Raw genomic sequence first — 21,260 nt, forward strand, 5'->3', positions numbered from 1 at the left:
CATTACACAGAAGTAATTTTTTAACAAGAATTGCTAAATAAACTAACCTTGACAGAGTTCCCCATCAAAAGACACTTGATACCCTGCAGGGCAGTTCTCACATGTATAAGACCCTTCTGAGTTTAGACAGATCCCATTGGAACAGGTAGTCAGGTACTGGCACTCATCGATATCTGAGGAGGAGCGACGCATAGACATGCATTCATGCTTACAGGGAGATTGAATAATATCTGTAGTAAAACCAGTTGAATAGCAACAAAACATTTATGATTACACAGTGAACAGATGGGGTGAGAAAAACTCTAACAACACTAATGGTTTCACTGAAAGACAAGCTGGAGATTGGACTTACCTTCACACCTCTGCCTGTCCTCAGACACTCTATAGCCAGCTTTGCATCGAGTGCAAATGAAGGATCCCTCTGTGTTGGCACACACCCCTCCAAAGCAAAAGCTTTCCTGTGCACACTCATCAATGTCTGGAAACGGAAAGAACAAATTCACAAGTAAGCCAATATATCATCAAAACACTGCAGTGTTCCTCCAACACTGCAAATTAGTGTAAATCGTTAGGCGGCTATTTCCTTACCTTCACATCTCAGCCCATTAGCGGATGGTCCAAAACCAGGCCCGCAGTTCTGGCAACTGTAGGAACCTGCTGTGTTGATACAAATCCCCACTGGGCACGCTGTACCACTCTCACACTCGTTGATGTCTAGAGGAAAGTAATAATGTGCAGACATTACGTTGCTGCTAGCAGCACTTCGCTAGGAGAGGCTCATGCATCGGTGATTTACACTCAATAGCTCCAAAAGATTTCTAACAGACCTTCACACGACTTGCTGTCTGACGAGACTTGGTAACCAAGGTTACAGGTGCACTTGTGGGTGCCGTCCAGATTGACACAGCGGCCATGGAGACAGATCCCCGGAAGCATGCATTCATCCACATCTGGAGGAAAAATACAGAGTCCCTTAGAAAACAGCTGCAAACTCTTTTGTAGCACTTTTATAAGCCTACAGTTGTGCCTGAGGGCTTCTGTAGTAGCACTGTCACAGAGCTCCAACTTGGAGGTTTAAATACCTCCTGACAGACAGTTACCTTGGCAAAAATTGTTTGATGAGAGCATGTAGCCTTGGAAACAGTTGCATGTATAGGAGCCCTCTGTGTTGACACACCGACCACGACCGCACGTGGTTTGGTTCAAGCATTCATTCGTATCTGAAAACAGAGGATTAATAAATGAAATAAATAAATTAATAAAATAAATTAAATTAATAAATAAATACATTTAATAAATAAATAAATCTGTTCATTTCACCAAAATTACACATTGTGATTCAAGTGTCAATTCCCAAACTAATAAAACAAACATGTAAACAGATCTGTTTTGAACTGTTTTGATTTTTTTAAAGAGACTATAAACCACCAGTGTTATTGCTCAGTAAAACACATGAGATTAACTCGTAAATATACTCACATTTATTAAATAATTAATTGGCTGTGATTATCCACATTGTTTGGTTCAGCTTTATTTATTACACACACCCTATAAAACATATAAAATCAAGAAATCATCTAAATGACATCTTTTTGATAACCTTAAGAAACCTCTAAGATCACAAAATGCAAAGCATCATGCACCAAGCTAAAGAAGTAAAAGAACAAATGAAAAACAAAGTCATTAACATCTCTTAGTCTGGGAATGGTTACAAAGTCATTTGTAAAGCTTTGGGACTCCAGTGAATCACAGTGAAAACTATTGCCTACAAATAGAGAAAGCATGGAGCAATAATGAACATTCCTAGGAATGGCTAACCAATCAGATTTACTCCAAGAGTGAATCAACTTTTCCAGGATACCAACAAACCCAAGAAAAGCATCTTTGTGTTGTTGTTGTTGTTGTGTTCAATAAGAACACAAAGACCTTTTTTTCTTCTTCCAGAAAAGCCTATTTAATGATCTCTAAGGCTTACGGGAAAATAATCTGTAATATGAGGAGACAAACTTGGAACACAGCAATTCAGAAGAACTTCACACTGACAGCCAAACATGGTGGTGGAAGCATGATGATCTGGGGCTGTTTTACTGCTACAGAACCACAAATTCTGCTCCCTGTCAGTGAATCCTGCTGGAGAATGGTAGGTTGCCTGGGTAAGACCTGGGCTTAAACCTGATCAAGAAGATGTGGTATGACCTTAAACATACTCCTACTGGGATAAGCAGTTCTTCAAAGAAGAGTGGGCCAGAATTTCTTGCTATTTCTGAAAGACTTACTACTAGTTTTTGCCAACCCTTAAGAGCTGTTGTTACTGCCAGGTCAGAATGCATAATTTGGGTTTCCATCAGCTAAAACAGGTCTGTCCAAGACTGAACATTTGTTTTTCAAAAGAAGTTTGTGGATGGTTCAAGAGGAAAAGGGAAACAATAAAAACGTAACTACCCTGCAGAATAACTGCAAGCTGCACTCATTAAATTACATCAGCACACCGACCTCATTATAAGAACTTTTTACGATTGTACCACTTCAGAAAATGCATCTGTGTAACACCTTAATGTTGTAAACATATTATTTAATAGCAATATTTATAAAGTGTTAAAAGATAAATTTTTTTGGATTATATTATGCTATGCTGAGAGATGGAAAAAGGGTCCAAAGAGGAAGACAAATCAAGTAATTTCCCTGCAAAGAAAGAGAAGGAAGGATGTTCCTGAGATCTGATACAAACCTTGAAATGCAATGAAGACAAAGTAAAAGAGTCACAAAGCTGGTATTGTTGCCCCAACCACAGGCAGTGCCAGACGTCTGTCACTGTGACCCACCACTTTTCCCTGCAATCATCCAGCATCACTCAGACCCCCCTGATAAGCCCCAACAAGGGAAGGGAGCTGTTTTCCCTATCACACCAACAATTAGGTTTATCCTCGATTCGGCCAATTGGGCCTAAACTGCTGCTTTGTGCTGTCGTCAATTGACTGAAGCAAATACTGTTAACTGGGTGCTGGGGTTGGCTGGTTTATGTGACTCCCACAGGCTCACACATGCACTAAAGGCCCTGTTTGCACTGTCCCTGTCAATGTTCAGAGTTAAAATGTTTATACTTAACTAGGCCTGTCACAATAAATTATAATGTTGTTGTTTTGAGACCATTTTCAAGTAATATAATGGTAATGGCATAACAATGAAAGAACACATTCCTAAAGATCAATAAACTTTAAAAGCTAATAAACACTTAACACTGGATCTGGAAAACATTTTAAATATCCAAAATAAAGAAACAAAATGAGAAAAACAACAAGTAAAATGAATTCCAAAGTCTCTGTAAACAAAATTGCCCTTCAAAAAAAAAGAGCTAGTTGAGACCAATGCACCAGACTGAAGACCAGTTTTAGCAGAAAGAGGGAGAAAAGAGAAAACCACTAAATAATCTTGCACATGGATATTATTGAGCTCATTTTAATTTATCATGTGATTAGCTGATTTATTGTTTATTGCAACAGGCCTTCATTTAACAATCATCTACAGATTTCCTATCAATTACAATAAACAGCGACTGAAAAAATATTCACACTTTTGAACCGTTTCTTTTTTTTTGCTATATTACAACTACAAGCTTTAGTGTGTTTTATATTATAGATCAACGCAAAGAAAGACTTAATAGTCAAGTTGACTTTTTCTTACAAATATAAATCTGGAATTTGTGGTTTCGATATTTATTTTGCTCTGCCACACCTAATTAAAATGGAGTACAACCAGTTACCATCAAAAGTGACCTAAATATAGTAACTAGAGTAGACCTGTGTATAATTTATCTTATGATGAATATACGTTTCTGTTAAGACTCTGATTTGTTGGGAAAAATAATCATCTTATAGATGTTCACCTTAAAATATGTCTGAGCTGTTTTGCAAAATCGAAGCATCTAGAAGTGCACACTTTTCAGATATGTTTCCTTTTTCTTTCATCCATATTAACTACGTAATGTAACAAAGGAACTACATGTGCTATGTGGGACTACATATGCATTATTTCTTACACAAAATGAATGATGTTAATAAACTAGCCCAATAAAACAGCTTAGGTGTTGTTTTCTTTTAAACATGAGCAACATCTACTGATAAATGCATGACAAGGAATAGTTTTTACCTTTCATATTTTCCATCATTCATTTGGTCTATATTTTCATATTTCTGGAACATAGTTGGAGCTTAGGTTTCTAAGCAAATTAGAGGTGTGGAAGGTCATTGGGAGGGGAACGCCAACACCAGTAACGCCAGTCAGACTGTTATGTAATAACGCCGCTTTCAGGTTGGAAGCTCGAAGCGTGTTAGTTTTGAGAAAACACGCTCCATGTGTAGCCTGGCGTTCGTTCTAATCCCTGGTAGGAGCCTTAAACCGGATCGCAGACAGCATCGTGAGTGAGAGGGAAAGTTTGTTTACGTGCCATGACCTCTTTGCAGTAGGGACCTGACCTCCTGGCCCACTCGTACATCTCCTGTGACTACTCGCTTCTCTCACCTACCCCGACGGCGGTAACAAAGCACCGCTTGCCTCTGCTGGGCTTCACATTTACACTGGTCAAAGCTCTCCAACAATAATATGCTGTTTATTTAAGGTTCTGGCCAAGAGAAAATATTTGGACTCTCCCAAATTGAAGTATTATAAACAATCTTTTTATGGAACGGGTGATATGAAAAGGATCAGCAATAACATGCTGAATGAGTTTAAGCAATAACAGGCATACACAGAGGCTAGGAGGATGCATGGAATCACTAAACGAGCTAGGAAAGTGGGGGATTGCGATCAGTCCGTGCAATATAACCATCATTCACTGTGGTTTCGGGCTGTTATATGAGCTCAGGAATGTTCCACACAGGACTGAAAATATCCAATATAAACTCAGCTGAAGCATAAGATTTAATTTAATTTCAAATTTTCATGCACATCTGTAGTGAGAGGATCCCTCTGAGCAATAAACGGCAAAGCTGCAAATTCAATTCAGCTCGCGCTACTTGGTCAACTGCACTGTGTTACAAGGAGTCGAGAGCTTTTTAAGATCTTTTTCGCTTTTGTCAATGCCAACAAAGACCAGGAGTTACGTCATCGTAAACCAACATGGAAAGGAATTACTGCACCAGAGGGAAACCTGGTTTATTTCCACAAAGCAGTTTGAAATGCCCTGAGGAACCTGGAGGGAGGGGGCTGGTGGTGGTCCTGCTGGTTTGATGGGGTGTTAGGTTGCCTTACCTACACATCTCCCACCGATGGGCCTGAAGCCCGGGCCACAGGTCTGGCACTGGAAGGAGCCAAGAGTGTTGACGCAGATGCCGTTGGGACAGGAGCTGTGATCTCTGCACTCATCTACGTCTGCACAGGGAAAGAACCATAACATTGTTCGTTTTAGCTGTTACTACAACAAGCTTCCTCAAACAACGCATGGCATCAACGGAAGAAAACGGTAGTAAGGTCAGAAAGACAAATAAGTACACACATAATCCCCCAGAAACGGAGGGAGCTGAATGGCTCTCCTGGCTTCGAGCAGAGGAAAATACAAGACGTGTTTTGTTGCACGAAAAGGATTTGCTTGTGTTGACGAATTAACTCGACTTTGCGTGCGTGAGTTTGTGCTGATCCATGAAAATCACCTTCACACAGGCCTCGCCATGATTTGGAGTAGCCGTCGTTGCATTCGCAGGTGAAAGATCCCTCAGTGTTGACGCACTGGCCGTTCTGGCACTTGTTGGGCATGCTGCACTCGTTGATGTCTGCCAAATCAAGTAGAGCGGAAAAGAAAGTGGCTGTCATGTTCCAGGGCATTCATTATGAGAGGATGTTTTAAAAATGAACAGTGCTGACAGAAAAACTGAAGTGGGAGTTAACAGCTGACTTGGGTATGATGACTGGAAGCCTTATATAAGACTCTAGACTGGACTGTGTCTCACCTTGACAGAATTTCCTGTTCTGGGTAATCACCTGGCTGTAGCCGCTGTGGCACTGACATGTGTAGGAGCCATAGCTGTTTATGCAGTGGCCCTTACCCTCACATGGGTCCATTTCACACTCGTTCACGTCTATGAAGAGAAAAAGTGAAGGGGTCATTAGATTACAGTGGGAGGCAGTGAACACATTGCGCCCTGTAACTGGAGCGCTTCAACAATGAATCCAGGGCTGCAGCCAAGCCCTTTGTCAGAAAAACGACCAATACCTCAGTCGGCTGTTGACAGGCATCATGAAACGCGTCAACATAAACAAACAAATTCCTTTCATTTTTGGCTTGCTTGCATTCTCGAGGCTTCTACAAATCATGACTGTTTTGTAGAATTTACTCTCATTGTAATTTTGGTGGACAAAGCCAACAAGGCTTTATGCTGGTAAAAATCAAACATTTTAAATCCTACCCAGCACCATTTATAGTTGAATAGAAATGTTACTTTATTTCAGTAATTCAATTCAAAAAGTTAAGCTCAGGTATCATTTAGATTCGTGACAGAAAAAGTTATGTATCTTAAGTTTTTATTTCTGCACAATTTTTATGATTTGGGGAAATGAAACTTAAAATCCAATTTCTCAGGAAATTAGATTATTACAGAGGAGTAATAACGATTTTCTAAAAGGCTTTTTTATTATTGGAAACACAATCATGCTGATTTCACAGTTGTCCAGTCAAAAGTTATTGGCGCACCAACAAAGATAATTCCTTAACAAGCTGGTTTTTCAACGAGGGTTGTATTCAAGACAGTTGGGAGGAAGGAAAAGGAATGCTAGAACAAATGTGAGCAAGCAACACACATAACTGCTGCTTTGAAAGAATTGAAAAGAAAACTGCGTATTGGGGGACTGTGGCTTTTATGAAAATACCTGCTTAAAGATTGTTATTTTCAAAAGGTGCTTTTAATCTGAGCAGCAAGCTTCATCAGAACTAATTTATTGACTATGACTGGATATTATTTTGTGTTGTGAATCTGTAATAACTGAGTAACGTATCCAAATATTCAGATCTATAGCGATGTAGCCGTACCTCTCTCTCTGTTACTCACCAATGCAACTGTTCTGCAATACACTGAGCTTGAACCCTGGATCACAGTCGCAAGTGTATCCATTCTGCACAGGAACACATTTTCCATGCCCACATATATTTGGTGAAGTAGCACACTTGTTAAGGCCTATGAAAAAAACAAAAGATGTACATGGTCGTTACCCAGAAAACAGACAAGAACATTTCTGACCCGACATTAATGGGGTTGTAAAAAATTAAAAAGCGCATTCCAGAAACAGATGCCGTGCTCTGCGGGTAACTATTTTGCTAGTTTATAAGTGGAGTCTTGGATGAGAAGAGTGGTTTTACAACGGTGTAGTGTTCTAACAGGTGGTGTGAAGCTTTTACAAAGAGTTAAGAGCAAAGAAACATGCACGACCGAGCCTGACGTTAGCTTCATTCTTTTCATCCAAAACGAGCAAGATAAAACCAAGACATAACTTGTCTCCTGGCAGAGGAGAAAAGCACTATCTCTGCATGACATCTGTAATTCTTCTTACTCCTGTAATCGGTCTGTCGATCACAATTTTTCTTCCGCAAAATAAACTTCTTCCCACTTTCTTGTCTCTTCCTCCACTTTTAATAAATTTGGCCTCTGTCTGCTCGTGATGACAGACCCTTCCAAGAGGCACAATCTCTCTTGGTTTCTTGCTCCCCTACCCTCTGTGCAGCACATCAGCTCAAAGCCAACTTGGCTCTGAAATACGGGTCAAATAAAGCTCTCTCCGGCTTTACTTTGGGTAAGCTTACAAAAATGCCTTATAAGATGTCCCGCTGTCTGCCAGCTGTTGACATAAAACATAAAAAATGAAGAATTGGGCTCTTTTTTTAAATGGTAGCACTGCAGCCCTCCTCCCATCAGCATATTTAGATTTAAGATGTATGTACTGTTGTAAGACAGAGCTTTTTTTTTTTTACTGCTTTCTGTATTTTTATTTTTTTTACTTCATGTCTTACCAGTGACGGAAACTCCAGGGCTTGTTTCATTTAAATCTGGCCTCATGTTGAAATCAGGGGAGTCTGGAGAGCTCTCTACAAAAAATAAGAGGAGAGTCAAAAGGTTGTACAACATAACTATAACTGGATACCATTGTATGATAAATGTAGAAAATATCTACAAGATCATTCTTGCGTCGCAACATAAATTAATAAAGTAATAGCTTTACTGAAGGAGAAATAACTGATAAAATGTCAAATTAGGCTGACATTTTGTCTTTTATTGCATCCACCATTACAAGATATCTGTGACCTCACATCATCCATGTTTTATCAACATAATAATGATTCTTAAAAAAAATTATGAAGCTACGTTATAAAATCACACTAGAAATCAGAGGCAATATTTTCACATTTTACAAAATTTACATTTTTACACAAAGGACAGTATTGTCTAATGCAGCTTCCGGTCTGAAAGTAGACATTGTGCTTAATTATCAACAAGTCATATCAAAACAAAGAAACGATAAGATGCCAAGTTATATACCAAACATAAAGCCACCACATAAGGTACATATCAATGCTATGATATGTACCTTTATTATAAAGTGTTACTTTCTGTCTCTTACAATATCAGGTTGCTACTTATTTCTTGATGGTAAAAAAGTTGCTTATTATTTTTAATGTATAAAAACAATAAACTAAAATGAATCAAGATGACGCCTTCTATTTAGGTAAACTCCAGACTAATGTCAATGTTTTCACTGGCATGGAGGCAAAGACTGAGTCTGCCACCGCTGAGCAGGGGAAATTTATATCAAGCACATAACATGTCTGCACCTGACTCAAATACTAAATCAAACCAGGAGAGGCCTGAAACAACAGCTTGGTTTGGTTTCACCATTATGTTGGAGTGATTAAAACGAAAAAGGGGGGAAAAAAAATACCTGGATAATTTGGTGGCGATTCCGTCACAATGGGCGGCTAGAGAACAAACAAATATTAAAAGTTGAAGACAAGTGAGTGTGTTCAAATTCATGCCCGTCTCTGCTAAGTTGGTGTGTCTGTAGCTACCAAAATGTGGTCCGAATATGTTACATAATCATAACAAGCTTACACAGCATACGCATATTGTCCTCAGAAAAGCATTTCAAAACTATGTGCTAGAGGGTTGAAAGAGAGGAAAAAATTACCGGCATCAGAATTTCCAGATCTGCAAAAAATAAAAATAAAAAAAAATAGAGAAAGAAAGAAAAACAGGTTTATCAGTCTCAAATCGTGACTAAACAGGAACATTCCTGAATGTCTAATTACTGTTTAAAACACGTGAGCAACATACAAAATATCTAGTAAAAGCAGGCATAATTGTAAATATTTTGATTTTATCTTGTTACAACTATAAACTTTATTGTTTTTGTTTGGTTTATATGTGACGGACCAAAACAGCAGCATTGCATAACAGTTAAGTATTTGAAACATCCTGAAAATATGTAACATTTTCCTTCCACTTCACATTGACTTTTGTTGGTCTGGATCATAAAACTCCAATAAAATACAATGGAGTTTATGGTTACGAAGTGAAAAGGTTCAGGGGGTATCAGTGACTGCATATTTTCTGTTCAAGCCATAAAAAAACGTCTGATTTAAGCAATACTTCAGAGAGTAGATGTTAAAGAAATGCAAACACAGTTGGGAAGGGAAGATCCTTGATAAAGAGGACAAATACATGAATACTTATAGAGCTGTGTCATGAAATAAATAAAAAAATCTTGATACTGCCAATAAAACTAAGTCTCTAGTATTCAGCCAAGAAGATATATTCACTGAAAATCCAATATTTGGTCCATAATATTTGTGAGGTGCTGTGAAGCCCATAAGGTTTTCATCTTAATGAATGGGGAAGAATAAAAACAACTTCGAAAAATGTTCTGGGTTGTATAAAAAGAATTAACATGGGAAAATCAAAACATTGTGTTGATCTTTGCCCAATCATAAAAAAAAAACAAACTAATAGTTACCGTCTTGCAGTTTAGCCGTTTCTTGTCCTGATTCTGAGGGATATTGTGAAGTCAAAGTGTACTGAGGTACTCGTGGTGTCTCGGAGTACTCGGGGTACTGGGATATTTGAGGGTAGTTGTTGTGTCGTGACGGCTGGGAGGATGGGAACTCGGGCTCCTGCTCCTCCAGAGTCACTCCTGTGCTCTGCAGCTCATCATCTTCCAGCTGCCTGAGAGAAATCTGCACATCTGAGCGTGAGTACGTGTATCCATGACCAGCTGGGCAGATCTCCTTGAAGTGGTCTGCAGGACAGGAAGCACAAGCACAAACAAAAAGCAATAAAAACCATCATCTCCGCAGTAACAGCTAGTACTAATAAAACTCAGAAACTGGCTGACAGTCAATTAAAGAGCCTTTCACCAAACAGAGACGGTAATACTTTTTTACTCATCTCTATATTTTATGGCCTCCCTATGTGATGAAATTGTATTTCACTGCAGTGCTGCGCAAACATTCTTCATATTTTTGTACAAGGTAAGGTAAGGTGATTTTATTTATATAGCACAATTTCAGCAACAAGGAAATTCAAAGTGCTTTACATGAATTAAAAGGAAATACAAACAAAATAACAAACCAAAAGGAAAAAAGAGGAAAGAAAACTAATCTAGTGTTGTTCTAAAGTATCTAAATTAAGTGCTCATATTCAGGGTTGCTAAGTATCTAATTCCATTTCTAAATAGTGAGTCCTCTACAGTTTCTGATAAAATAAGCTAGAGAGTGACTGATCTACTTCCTTTTCTGAGTTTAAGTGAGTACTCCACAATTCTAAGTTTGTTCTAAATCCTTTTCAGGGTTAAAAGGAGCCATATGTTCAAAATAGTCTTAATCAATTCAAAGATGAATGTAATATTCAAGCCCATGATGTGTGTATTTAAAATTCTCGCCAACGGTACAATTTTTATAGGACGACTGTAGTCTTGTGACATATTCTCCATTAGATTTAGGTCTGGATTTTGATTATTTAACACATTAATATGCTTTTGGTCTGGCTCTGGCGATATGATAGGTGATGCTGTCCTACTGGAAGGTGAAAATTCAACCCAGGCCCAGTTGTTTGTTGCTTCTAAAAGGTTTTAAACTATATTAGAAAATTGGGGGTAAAATCTGCACTCTAAGTCTGATGCACACAGCCATGATTGTGAAGCAGGTAGCAGATCATATGACACTGACTGACCCTTGAACTGAGCTGGTTTAGAGGTAGACGAGTGAGTGGCTAATGGGGATTGGCGAGCGAGATAAAAGGAGGCAAATTGCACCTCTTTGTGTCTGAGTCCAACAAAACTCAGCAATGGTGAATCCATTACAAGTGAGAAACTCTGTGTCCCCTACCTGACCTGAAACCGGCAACTCTGTGCCAGAAGAGTCTGGAATAGAGATATGAGTAATGACAGATATGCGGTCGATGTAGATGCAGGAAATGTGGACATGATGGGCTACTGACTGACGAAGTTAAAATGGAGGGAAATTAGGAAATATATTATGAAGATCAGCTTTAAAGTGTAGAGTAAATATGAAAGATCTCCTGTTACTAAGTCGAGTGCTTTGCTCAAAACATGACTTTAACAGCTTGTCCGGCCACGAAGACATTGCCTAAAATAATCCGACTATGAGCAGCATGGAGGCCTGTGTGCAAAAACTCATCTACGACAATCCCCAGGAATCACTTGGCAGAGCAGACACTTCATAAAACCACTTCAGTTTCTCTCTGTGACTTTGAAGATTAGATCTGGAAGGAGAGGCAGATGACAACTACTTGCCATGTTTCACTTGGCAAATCAGTGGATTTCTGCTGAGTAGCTTTGCTTTTGCAACATTAGCGGGGTTTCTCTTGAGGGCTGGAGCGATAACACATGGCAGACTCCCACCATTATGTAGCCTCCAAAATATGAAAGCTGTTATGTTTCTGGTCCTTTTCCACTCCAAACACATTTAGTTATTTTGAAATACTTTGCATGCCTGGCAGACAGAAGAATGGTGACTGAGAGGTAAATATTCTTAGCTTGTGCTCCACCAACCGTTGCATAATATTACATGTGAAGTTTTATATCTACGAAAAAAAAAATTCAACATTGCATAGAGTTTTATGGTCAGAACAGTAAAACCAAAAATGGTTCAAACCAAAAATGTTCAGACGGCAGAAAGTTGTGCAGCAAAATCTCGTGAAACATATTCACCTGAACCTGGCAAAGGACACCGATCACATCCATTTCCCCAGGCTTTACCCACACGGCTGCAGCAGCAAATCTGCTTAGTGATGTGATTGACAAGAGGCAGAGAGCATGTTCCTGATGACACTGACCGGTAGCACGAGGCCCTGTGGTCAGACACTGCCTTGTCAGCTGAGGAGACGTCAGAAGATCTGTTAGGTTCCACTAACTCATATCAGGAAACATTTATTTTTTGCGTTTAGACTCAGAAAAATGATTGAAGACAAAAAAAAAGCAATGCTTACAGACACAGTGGCTTCTGGCAGCATCTAACATGTAACCTGGCTTACAAGTGCACCTGTAGCTTCCTTTGGTGTTGAGACATTCAGCATTCTTACATATCCCTGGCAACAAGCACTCATTGATGTCTGCAAAAAGAAAAACACAGTTCGTTAGTCATCCAGCAAGGAGCACGCTCTAATTCTGGAAAAACCATGAAGTCACTTCTGAACTCAAACTGAACTTCCTAAATAAACTTTATACATCAGATTTAGAGCTCTGTACTTCACTGGGAGTACACAAAGTTTTGTGCCTGCAGATCAGCAGAGATGATGAAAGTAAAAGAAAAGACTTCATTTGAAGGCATTAAAACATTCACAACAGATCTTGAGTCTGTTGAGAGCCGATGAAACTTGGAAGCATTAAGGTTATGCAGTTGTTTATAATCAAAAAAGGAGTGATGATGAGGTGGAGACGAGCAAAATAATAATAAAAAAAACCTCTTCTAAAGAATATCTGAGGAGACATTCAAACACAATTACAGACTTATGGTCTATTTCTTTTTATCAACAGCTGCACAAGGATAATAAAAATTAATGGATGCTGTTGGAATTTATAAAAAAAAAAATGTTGTCCACATTGATACCTGCAAGAATCAGAGCTAGGCAGCTTTGGTTGAGATGAATCCTTGGAGCAATAGCAATCAGATGATGATGATGAAGATCTGATGATGTGAGAGTTCAAGCTAATTGTTGAGTTTGACTCTGATTTTTCCCCAGGCCACACAAGGACATGAATGGTTTTCAGGATTCAGTCAACACAATTTTGTTTAGATAGGTTTCCATATAACACTAGTAAGTGCTACACTGTGAGTCACTTCACCTACCTTCACGACATGCTACTAGAGGGGAACTGTCATACATCCAGTATCTAAAATGACAAATGAACATTTAAATTCTGATCAATTCTGAATTGAACTTTCCCAAATGCTTGTTCTCTCCCTGGAGACATTTTGACAAGTGTCTTAGCTGTATTGGAAAAAAAAAGGGACTGGACTGTAGCTTTGTGGTGTAAAGTGACCTTTTCTGCACCTGCACCTGTAACAATACCCTGTATCTACAAAGTCATGTAAAAGAAGACGACAAACATCGGAGCCAACATTAAGTTGAGCTGAAGACCATTATTAAAGCAAGCTGAGCTGAAACCTGAGTTTATCACTCCAGGTGTAGCGATTCAGCAAAAGGACCAAGGAGTGAGTTAAATGATGCATACTATGTAGGCATCCCACAGAGAAATGAATTTGGAGTTTTCACTGTAAATCATAATCAAAAAATGCACAAAAATAAATACAAAACAATGTCTGTAATGAATCCAAGTAGTATATGAGTTTCAGAGAGTGATTGGATTTCTAAGGCAAAATACCCTTTTGCCAATATTAGGATTTACTGAGATTTTACCTGTAGTTGGTACTGGCAAGATATATTCTTTTCTACATGTTTTGCTGTAATGACAAAATTATGTCTGGAGATAATAAAATCAGCTATAAACCCACTCACAAATTACATATAGGCATTTACTTACTAAATTATACCTAAATCACATACAGCTTCGATGGTGTACTGTAGAACACAACTGAAGGATACGTTTTAATATAAAACTGTCAAATCACGAGTAAAAACATGCAAAAAATGGAGGTATTTCTAATAACTCTAATAAGTTTACCTCAGCGTTTTCTGATGCCATCAGAGGTACAATAATGTTCCATACTCCCTTTTGAATGTAGTTTGATAAAAATATAAGAAATTTAATCACAAAAAATTGCATCGGCGCTAAGCTTTACCTAATGTCTGGCGGCCATTTTAAATAAAGTGTCTAGTATTTTAACAGCTTCTGAAGTTTACATTTACTATTGAAAGTTGAAGGAGGAGCTTGTCTGTTCTTGAGTCACTAAATGAAATGCATGCAGTCCAGTTGATATGCCAGGCAGGAGCATGGGGGACATATTTGAGGTGCTTAGTCATGCTGTCCCACTGGGACCAGGCAAAGTTTGTTGTTTTGCTGTGTTAAACAAAGACTATATCATTAGGTCTTTTCCCATGGCTCTGATGACTGACTGCAACCCGACAGCCTGCCACCGCAGATTTTCCCCAATTCTAATTAATCTGCTCTTGTTTGGTTGTTTTGCTTCCTGCTGGAAAATGTGAGCTTATAAGGGATTAGAAGCTGATAAATTCTGAGGAATGAGCAAATCCAAGGAATGCCACAAAGTTCGTTTTGTTTCTTGTGGTTTCTTCTTTTCTATCTTTTCCTTTTACGCTGTTTTTTTTGTTGTTGTTTTTTTATATCTCCACAGAGATCCGAGCTTTCAATCAAAGGGTGACCTTATTCTTCCTGAGCCTCCAGCATCTATTTTATCACAGCATAAATATACCATTGTATAAGATATCTATTTGGATGAGTCCAGATGGAGAACATGCTGTAAAGACAATTAAAGAAGGGAGATGGCCTCCCTTCATCTACAAATATCTTTGGTCAGTGTTGTGAGTGCAGGTGCTGCAGTGACTTTAAGTTTAAGCAGCATCCGGTCAGAGTTCAGGTCAGCCGTCGTCACATGAGGTCTTTAATGCGCCGTTCAGCCGGGTCTCAGATTAGCGTTATTGTTACAGTCTGCTGCTGGGAAGACTGGGATTGAAACTGACTTTCATGACAACCTGTCATGGCCAGAACTAATTTCAAGATGTGTTTTGAGTTCACGCATGGTAGCTCAGGCTTGGTGTAAGTAGCTTTTAACATGATTGTTTTTACAGTCTAATTGCGAGTGAAGAGGCATGTTCACCAAGTGTCAAACAGTTTCTGTGACCTTGTTTCATCTCGCCTCCTCTTGACATTTGGGAAATGCAGTCACTTGTAGGATTATTTAAGAACAGCAGCAGGAAAGTTTTTGACATCAGGCTCCTTTTTTTCCTAGTATCAGGTGTAATCAGGGTTCTTGCACATATTTTATAAAAGAAAAAAACAAAAACAACTCCAGAAAGCAATTTTTAGATGTCTCAATTCTTCACGCCTGTTTTAAGATGCATATAAAATGGTTCATATAAAATCATGCAATAAATTTCTATGGACAAGTTTTAAATATTGAACTTGTCCAATATTAGGCAAGTTGAATATATATAAATTTCTATATATAGAAGTCTTTATAGGACTTCAATATATATAAGGAAGGGAAGAAGGAAGATGGATAAGAGGAAAACAGAAGGAGTCTATGGCTACGATGGTAGAAGGCAGAAATTAATCAGCGAAGGAATAAAAGATGAAAAGAGGGAACCAGACCAGGCTTCAAACCAGACAAAACAACTGGATCCAAAAATGACATCTATTTAAAGACTGTCAACAGTGGTTAACAAACAGCCATCGTTGGGAAACATAACAGGCAAATTAATATTGATACATCAGGCAGTAGTTACGATGATGAATGTCAAATGTGAGTGTTTTAAATTTGCTGCTAGCTTTTATTTAGATTATCCAAAACGTCAAAAGAATTATGTAAGACTCCTATAAACTGTCCTTTGATGTGGCATATGAGTAATACGACCATCTACCAGTGCAAGTTTACTACCCACAACAAAGCCTGTGCTTGCATTTCTGTGGGCCTTTCATCCAACAAGCACAGCTACAAATGGCCAATTCAGCTGGACAAGTTTCCCCATAGCAGCATCTGAGGATAAGGAATCATCTCTGAAGTCAGAATGCTCACACAGGCCCCGAAGGACGTCTCCAGGCAGGATGTCAGTGACTGGAGCATTTGCACACATACAGATTGTTTAAAAAAAGAATCCATACCCATCAATTCTCCCAGATTTTTGTCACATTACAACCAGAAGTTTTGCTTCAGACTGGATGCCTTTCATCCAGTCTGAGTCGTTTTGCAAATAAAATTAGGTATATGCAGATATGCAGCTGTGATTTCAGCAAAAGGTGGTTGTAAAAAAACAACAAAAAAAACACTAAGTTTGTGGTTCCAACATGAAACGAAGTGAAACATTTTAAGAGGCATGAATACTTTTGCAAGCCCCTGTAGCAACAGTAGATGAGGCCTAATATTCAATATGAGACATATTGTGTTCCAATAAAACACACAAGAAGCAGCTGAAAATAGAAGCCACACTGGGGCATGCTCGACGCCATTCTGAGAGCAATGAAAACCTCTCACATGAAGCATTTTTTCTGTCCTTTTGGCTGGTGGGGGTGACAAGAAACTGAAACACAACAACAGCTATGCAGGATAGAAACTTTAAAGCAATTCAGTAAATATTATGGCTAACTGTCAGCGATGGGTTGTTTGGAACAGAAGTGACTGGGAGAAAGAAACAGCTTGAAACGATCATAAAAGAAAAGTATTAAAAATACAAAAACACATTTCACCAAATGTTGGCTGGACAACGAACTACTGGAAAATAAATCTGCACTTGTACAAGCAAGGCCTTGCAATGTGGAGTGTTGTCTGTGCTCAGGATATCAAAGAAAACATCCCTAAATCTGGGTAGACGAGGAAGCATGTTGAACTTGCTGAACCAGATGGTGAGATCTGTCATGGAGGTGTCCAAATCTGCCCACTGAAGCATTATGTTATTATACTCCATAGGCTTCAGTAAGCACTGCCCCTTGGATTATGACACTGTTAATCAAGTCAGTGGCACAGCTCTAAGCAGACCGTTTTTGTTATTCTACACATCGACATCAGTTGTCATAGTTGGCCCTTAGATCAGGCTGTGCAGTTTTTCCTTTGATTTTCGGACATCGCTTATTTACTAAGACAATGAACAAACAGAAATGCTCTGAATACTTCAGCCAGGGACCATCCACAGAGCTGACACTGTGGATGGTTACTGCTTCTCGGACCATAAAGCCAGCTGATAATTTGCCATCCCCATGATGCTCAGAGAGAACCCTGCATGAGGGATCTTTGAAGTTTGTTGCCGCATACAGATGGATTGCTTTGCTGGCTTTCACGCTGGTTTTATTCTCTTGGAACATTTATAAACGGCAGATCAACCAAACGCAACAAAAACTCTACTAAAGGGGTGGTATGTATTTTCCAGGCACATAGTGTCCTTTTATAACATAATCAAGTATGTCCTTCAGATGTTATAAAAATGCTGTTTATGTCAAACACGACTTAAAAGAAATTTGAGTTTGTAATTTGGTACCTTGAAATTGGGCCTCTGTCTCTTTAAGAAGCTCCTATTCTTTCTATGGCATTGCAATTAGAATTATGGCTATCGACACTCACAAAACAACTTTTTCAATGTATTTTTTGACTTACCTTGACAGTGTGTGATGTTCATTCGCTTAAAACCTTTGGGACACTCCACTTGTCCGTTAGCAATCACTGCATATGCTGCATACAGGAAAAAACGCATTGCTTAGCAAAGTAAAAACTTCACAGTGAAAATAATATATATACATATAATGTACCAGTCAGCTGCTTTTCACAAGTGTTCAAGTCCATTGAACTTTTCCACATTTCACATTACAACCTTATATTTGAGAGTGTATTTCACAGTGATTTAATGTGAGACTAAGATAAATATGCACATGTATTCAGTCTCCCCTTGTATCTACTCTACAGAAGCATCTTTTTCTGCAATAACAACTGCAAGACTTGATGGAGATAGTAAAATTTTAAGTCTCACCGCAAATTCTCAATTAGATTGAGGCCTGAACTTTGACTTGGTCATTTTAACACATGAATTGCACTTATCCAAACCATTAAGTTATGGTTCTGGTTTTGTGTTTGTGTTTCTGATCGTTCCCCTGCTGGAAAAGTTTTATTTTAATGAGTTCAAGTGCCTGTGCCAACTTTTGACTCTGTTGTCAAAATTGTTTCCTAAAATGGAAAACTACTTTTCTAGTTTTCTACTTTCTCAGTGAGTGTTCTACTTTATACAGAAGAAATACTTTTGTGGGGGTGTAAATAATAATAAAAACGACTATCAAGAGTAGCACTAGCATCTTCAAGCCTCCTGAGTTTGTGACGGTAATATCAATGGACAATAACAGTGAGAAACTTTTCTGTCTTGCTAACAAACCCATCATCAATCCTTTCAACTCTTCAACCATGTGCACATTTTCCTCTCAGAAATCAGGCATTGGATATTTTATCATGAAATGCAGACAAACCTGTCATCTCAGTTTATGTCACAGAAGGTTCTGCTACCAATATTGATTCTGTTTCTGCACAGATACACAAAACTCTGCACATTCACCAATCCCCGTCAAACATGCAGACACACGCACACGCACACACACACACGCAGTGTAAGTGCACACACGCACGCACACCCCCACAAACACACACACTCTTGCTGAAACACAGTCAGTTTTTGCCATATGATAGCCGCATTGACCGGTCTGTGAGCTAAATGAAGCGTGCCAAGGCTTGACTGCCCGCCAGGCGAGCCATGACAACATGTTTTCAGACCTCTGACATTGACAGCCGACCCCATCGAGGCATCAACAGGCACTCTGGGTTGTTTACTCTGGCATCTCCGTGAACTTCTAATGTACACATCAGAATGACACACACCATTAGATTTTTACTGTTCTGGCCAAAAAACAAAACAAAAAAAAAGTAAAAATAAGCTCTGGCCAATCAATTTACAGAAAACTGTAGGTCAATCATCATTCTTTCTGTTCAGAGTTAGAGCACTATTTTAATGTATATCATCAGTGTGGTCGATGATAAAGGTCAGGACTTCCTCAACACATTTCTGACTTAAACATTAACTTCATATTTCCTGACGAAAGAAGACTAATGGATATTTTCCAGTAGATGATGTCAACCATTGTTAAATCTGTTTGCTGCTTAGCTGCACTGTTTTATAAAATATTACCACGAGAATCAGTTTTAATATAATTACTCTCTCAAGGTTTCTCAAGGTTCACATTTACATAGCAACCCATAGATTTCCTGTTGATCAGTTCAGGTATTGACTTTGCCTTGGGACGGTACCTCTACCCTTTTTCTATGGCAAGCCAAGAAAAAGCAGCAAAAGTAAAATAAATGGTAATATAAAAAAGACACAAATGCATTGTTTTCAACATGTTTATCCTGCTGAAAGGTGAACCTCTGCCCCAGTTTCTGGTTGGTGTCATGTAAACCAGAGCACATTTTTCCACGTTTGCCGGCTCCTGCATAGCTTGTGGAAAAATTTAAACTCTTCTTCTTATGATTTTCATGCAACAATTTTCCTTTGCAGAAAGACTAAATTTATGGTGTGCGCAACTAATAGTTGTATCCTAAACTGTTAACCTCAGTAGATTCTCAAAAGTTACAATGGGCCAGGTGAAAGGCCATTACATGTAACGTAACACTACTTTAAAATCTTCTGCAACTTTACCCTGACATGTCTGCTGTTTTCCTTAGTCTTCCTGAAGATGTTTGTTCACTAATGCTCTATAAAAACGTCTTAGGCTTTTATAGAACACCATGATTTGCAGTATGTTGTAATTTATATTTTGCTAATTAGAGTCCAATTAGTTGATTTCTAAAGGCAACTAATTGCACTGAATTTTATTTGTGAGGGTTAGAGTAAAGGGGGCTGAAAACAAAGACAAGTCACAATTTTTAGTCTTTTATTCAAAACTCGAAAACTTTTAATCCCCTTTCTTTTACCTCAAAATTATGAACTAATTACTTTTTTTTAAGATTTTCATTTGTAAAAAAGTCTGAAAATCAAACTTTCCTCATACTTTACATGCATTTAGTCTGCAGAAACACAAAATTTATGTGAACATTTCTAATCTGTTACATAGCATGAATATGAATTGGTATTTATACTGTGGACAAAAGTGAACATCTATGCTTCTGAGGAATTGCATCAAGTCAATACATTTCCTTTAATTTCCTAAATGAAAATTACAGTAAATGTATCTATAATCCAATCTTATATAACACAGATTTTATGTTCTCCTTTTGGTTTTTGTCCGCTTTATTCTGCATGTACTATTTAGTTTTAGGCTGGCTACGTCATGTGGTTTTCTTAGTCCTCACATTCCTGCTTTTTTTCTGAAAGCCCACCCTCAGTATCCACCACACCCATCCATGACAGACTGGACCAAAAATAATGCCTTGCTTTGAATCTGATGCCAGGGCAACGAAAGTGAGAAAACAAACTTGACGTATGCCATAAACGACGCAATCACTGATTTACCAGCAAAAAGAACGCAACTCTTCCCTTTTGGAGTCTTCAGGGAGAGTTAGACGGCGTTTGTGACTACATGTTGACAGAAAGGTGGATCTAAATGATGTAAAGGGCCATCTGGATCCTTAACAAGTCCAGACAGAATGGCATATTCTCTTTCATCATTACACATTAAAAGAAACACTGTTTACAGCAAACAATCAGTGCTTTTTGAGCCTTTTCAAACACGTTTGAGTAAAATAACACCCTGCAATCTGTCACAATGCTGTCTCATTTTACCAGGGCTTACTGGAATGTCTGGCACACGGAGGCTCTTTGGAAATAGGGTCCTGGAAGTTGTGTTATGGTCCTGCTGTGACCCGGTCGACCAAGCAGGGTCAGTGTACCTGAGGACTGACGGAGCAGAAATGGGTCAGGATGAGGGAGGCAGCCTGAAAAGCGAGTGAGAGGTGGGGGCGGATGTGTCAAAGTAATGCCTCTCATCCTGTCCGTCCATCCCCTCATCATCCTCAACACCCTGATAATCCTACTCAGAGGATTCAGAGTAATTAGTTGTTGTGTTGGAGCGACGGGCATGTCTTCCTGCAGCGATGGGATCAG

At 38.8% G+C, this 21,260-nt stretch overlaps 1 protein-coding gene across 1 annotated transcript in view; it reads right to left on the minus strand.

Annotated features, from left to right (window-relative positions):
• LOC103458496 (latent-transforming growth factor beta-binding protein 2) overlaps positions 1-21,260 on the minus strand; it is a 106,701-nt gene that overhangs the window by 27,894 nt on the left and 57,547 nt on the right. Inside the window, exons 9-24 of the mRNA XM_008399342.3 lie at positions 17,780-17,854; positions 12,483-12,605; positions 12,205-12,369; positions 9,991-10,272; positions 9,166-9,185; positions 8,920-8,956; positions 7,994-8,068; positions 7,038-7,163; positions 5,943-6,071; positions 5,646-5,765; positions 5,248-5,367; positions 1,101-1,220; positions 828-950; positions 589-714; positions 353-478; positions 48-173 (exon numbers count right to left, since the gene is read on the minus strand). Coding sequence (XP_008397564.1) covers positions 48-173; positions 353-478; positions 589-714; positions 828-950; positions 1,101-1,220; positions 5,248-5,367; positions 5,646-5,765; positions 5,943-6,071; positions 7,038-7,163; positions 7,994-8,068; positions 8,920-8,956; positions 9,166-9,185; positions 9,991-10,272; positions 12,205-12,369; positions 12,483-12,605; positions 17,780-17,854 — 1,893 coding nt within the window. The remainder of the gene's footprint in view (positions 1-47; positions 174-352; positions 479-588; positions 715-827; positions 951-1,100; positions 1,221-5,247; positions 5,368-5,645; positions 5,766-5,942; positions 6,072-7,037; positions 7,164-7,993; positions 8,069-8,919; positions 8,957-9,165; positions 9,186-9,990; positions 10,273-12,204; positions 12,370-12,482; positions 12,606-17,779; positions 17,855-21,260) is intronic.

The sequence above is a fragment of the Poecilia reticulata genome, chromosome 22, assembly GCF_904066995.2.
Source record: "Poecilia reticulata chromosome 22, P_reticulata-male-v2, whole genome shotgun sequence".
Classification (NCBI taxonomy): domain Eukaryota; kingdom Metazoa; phylum Chordata; class Actinopteri; order Cyprinodontiformes; family Poeciliidae; genus Poecilia; species Poecilia reticulata.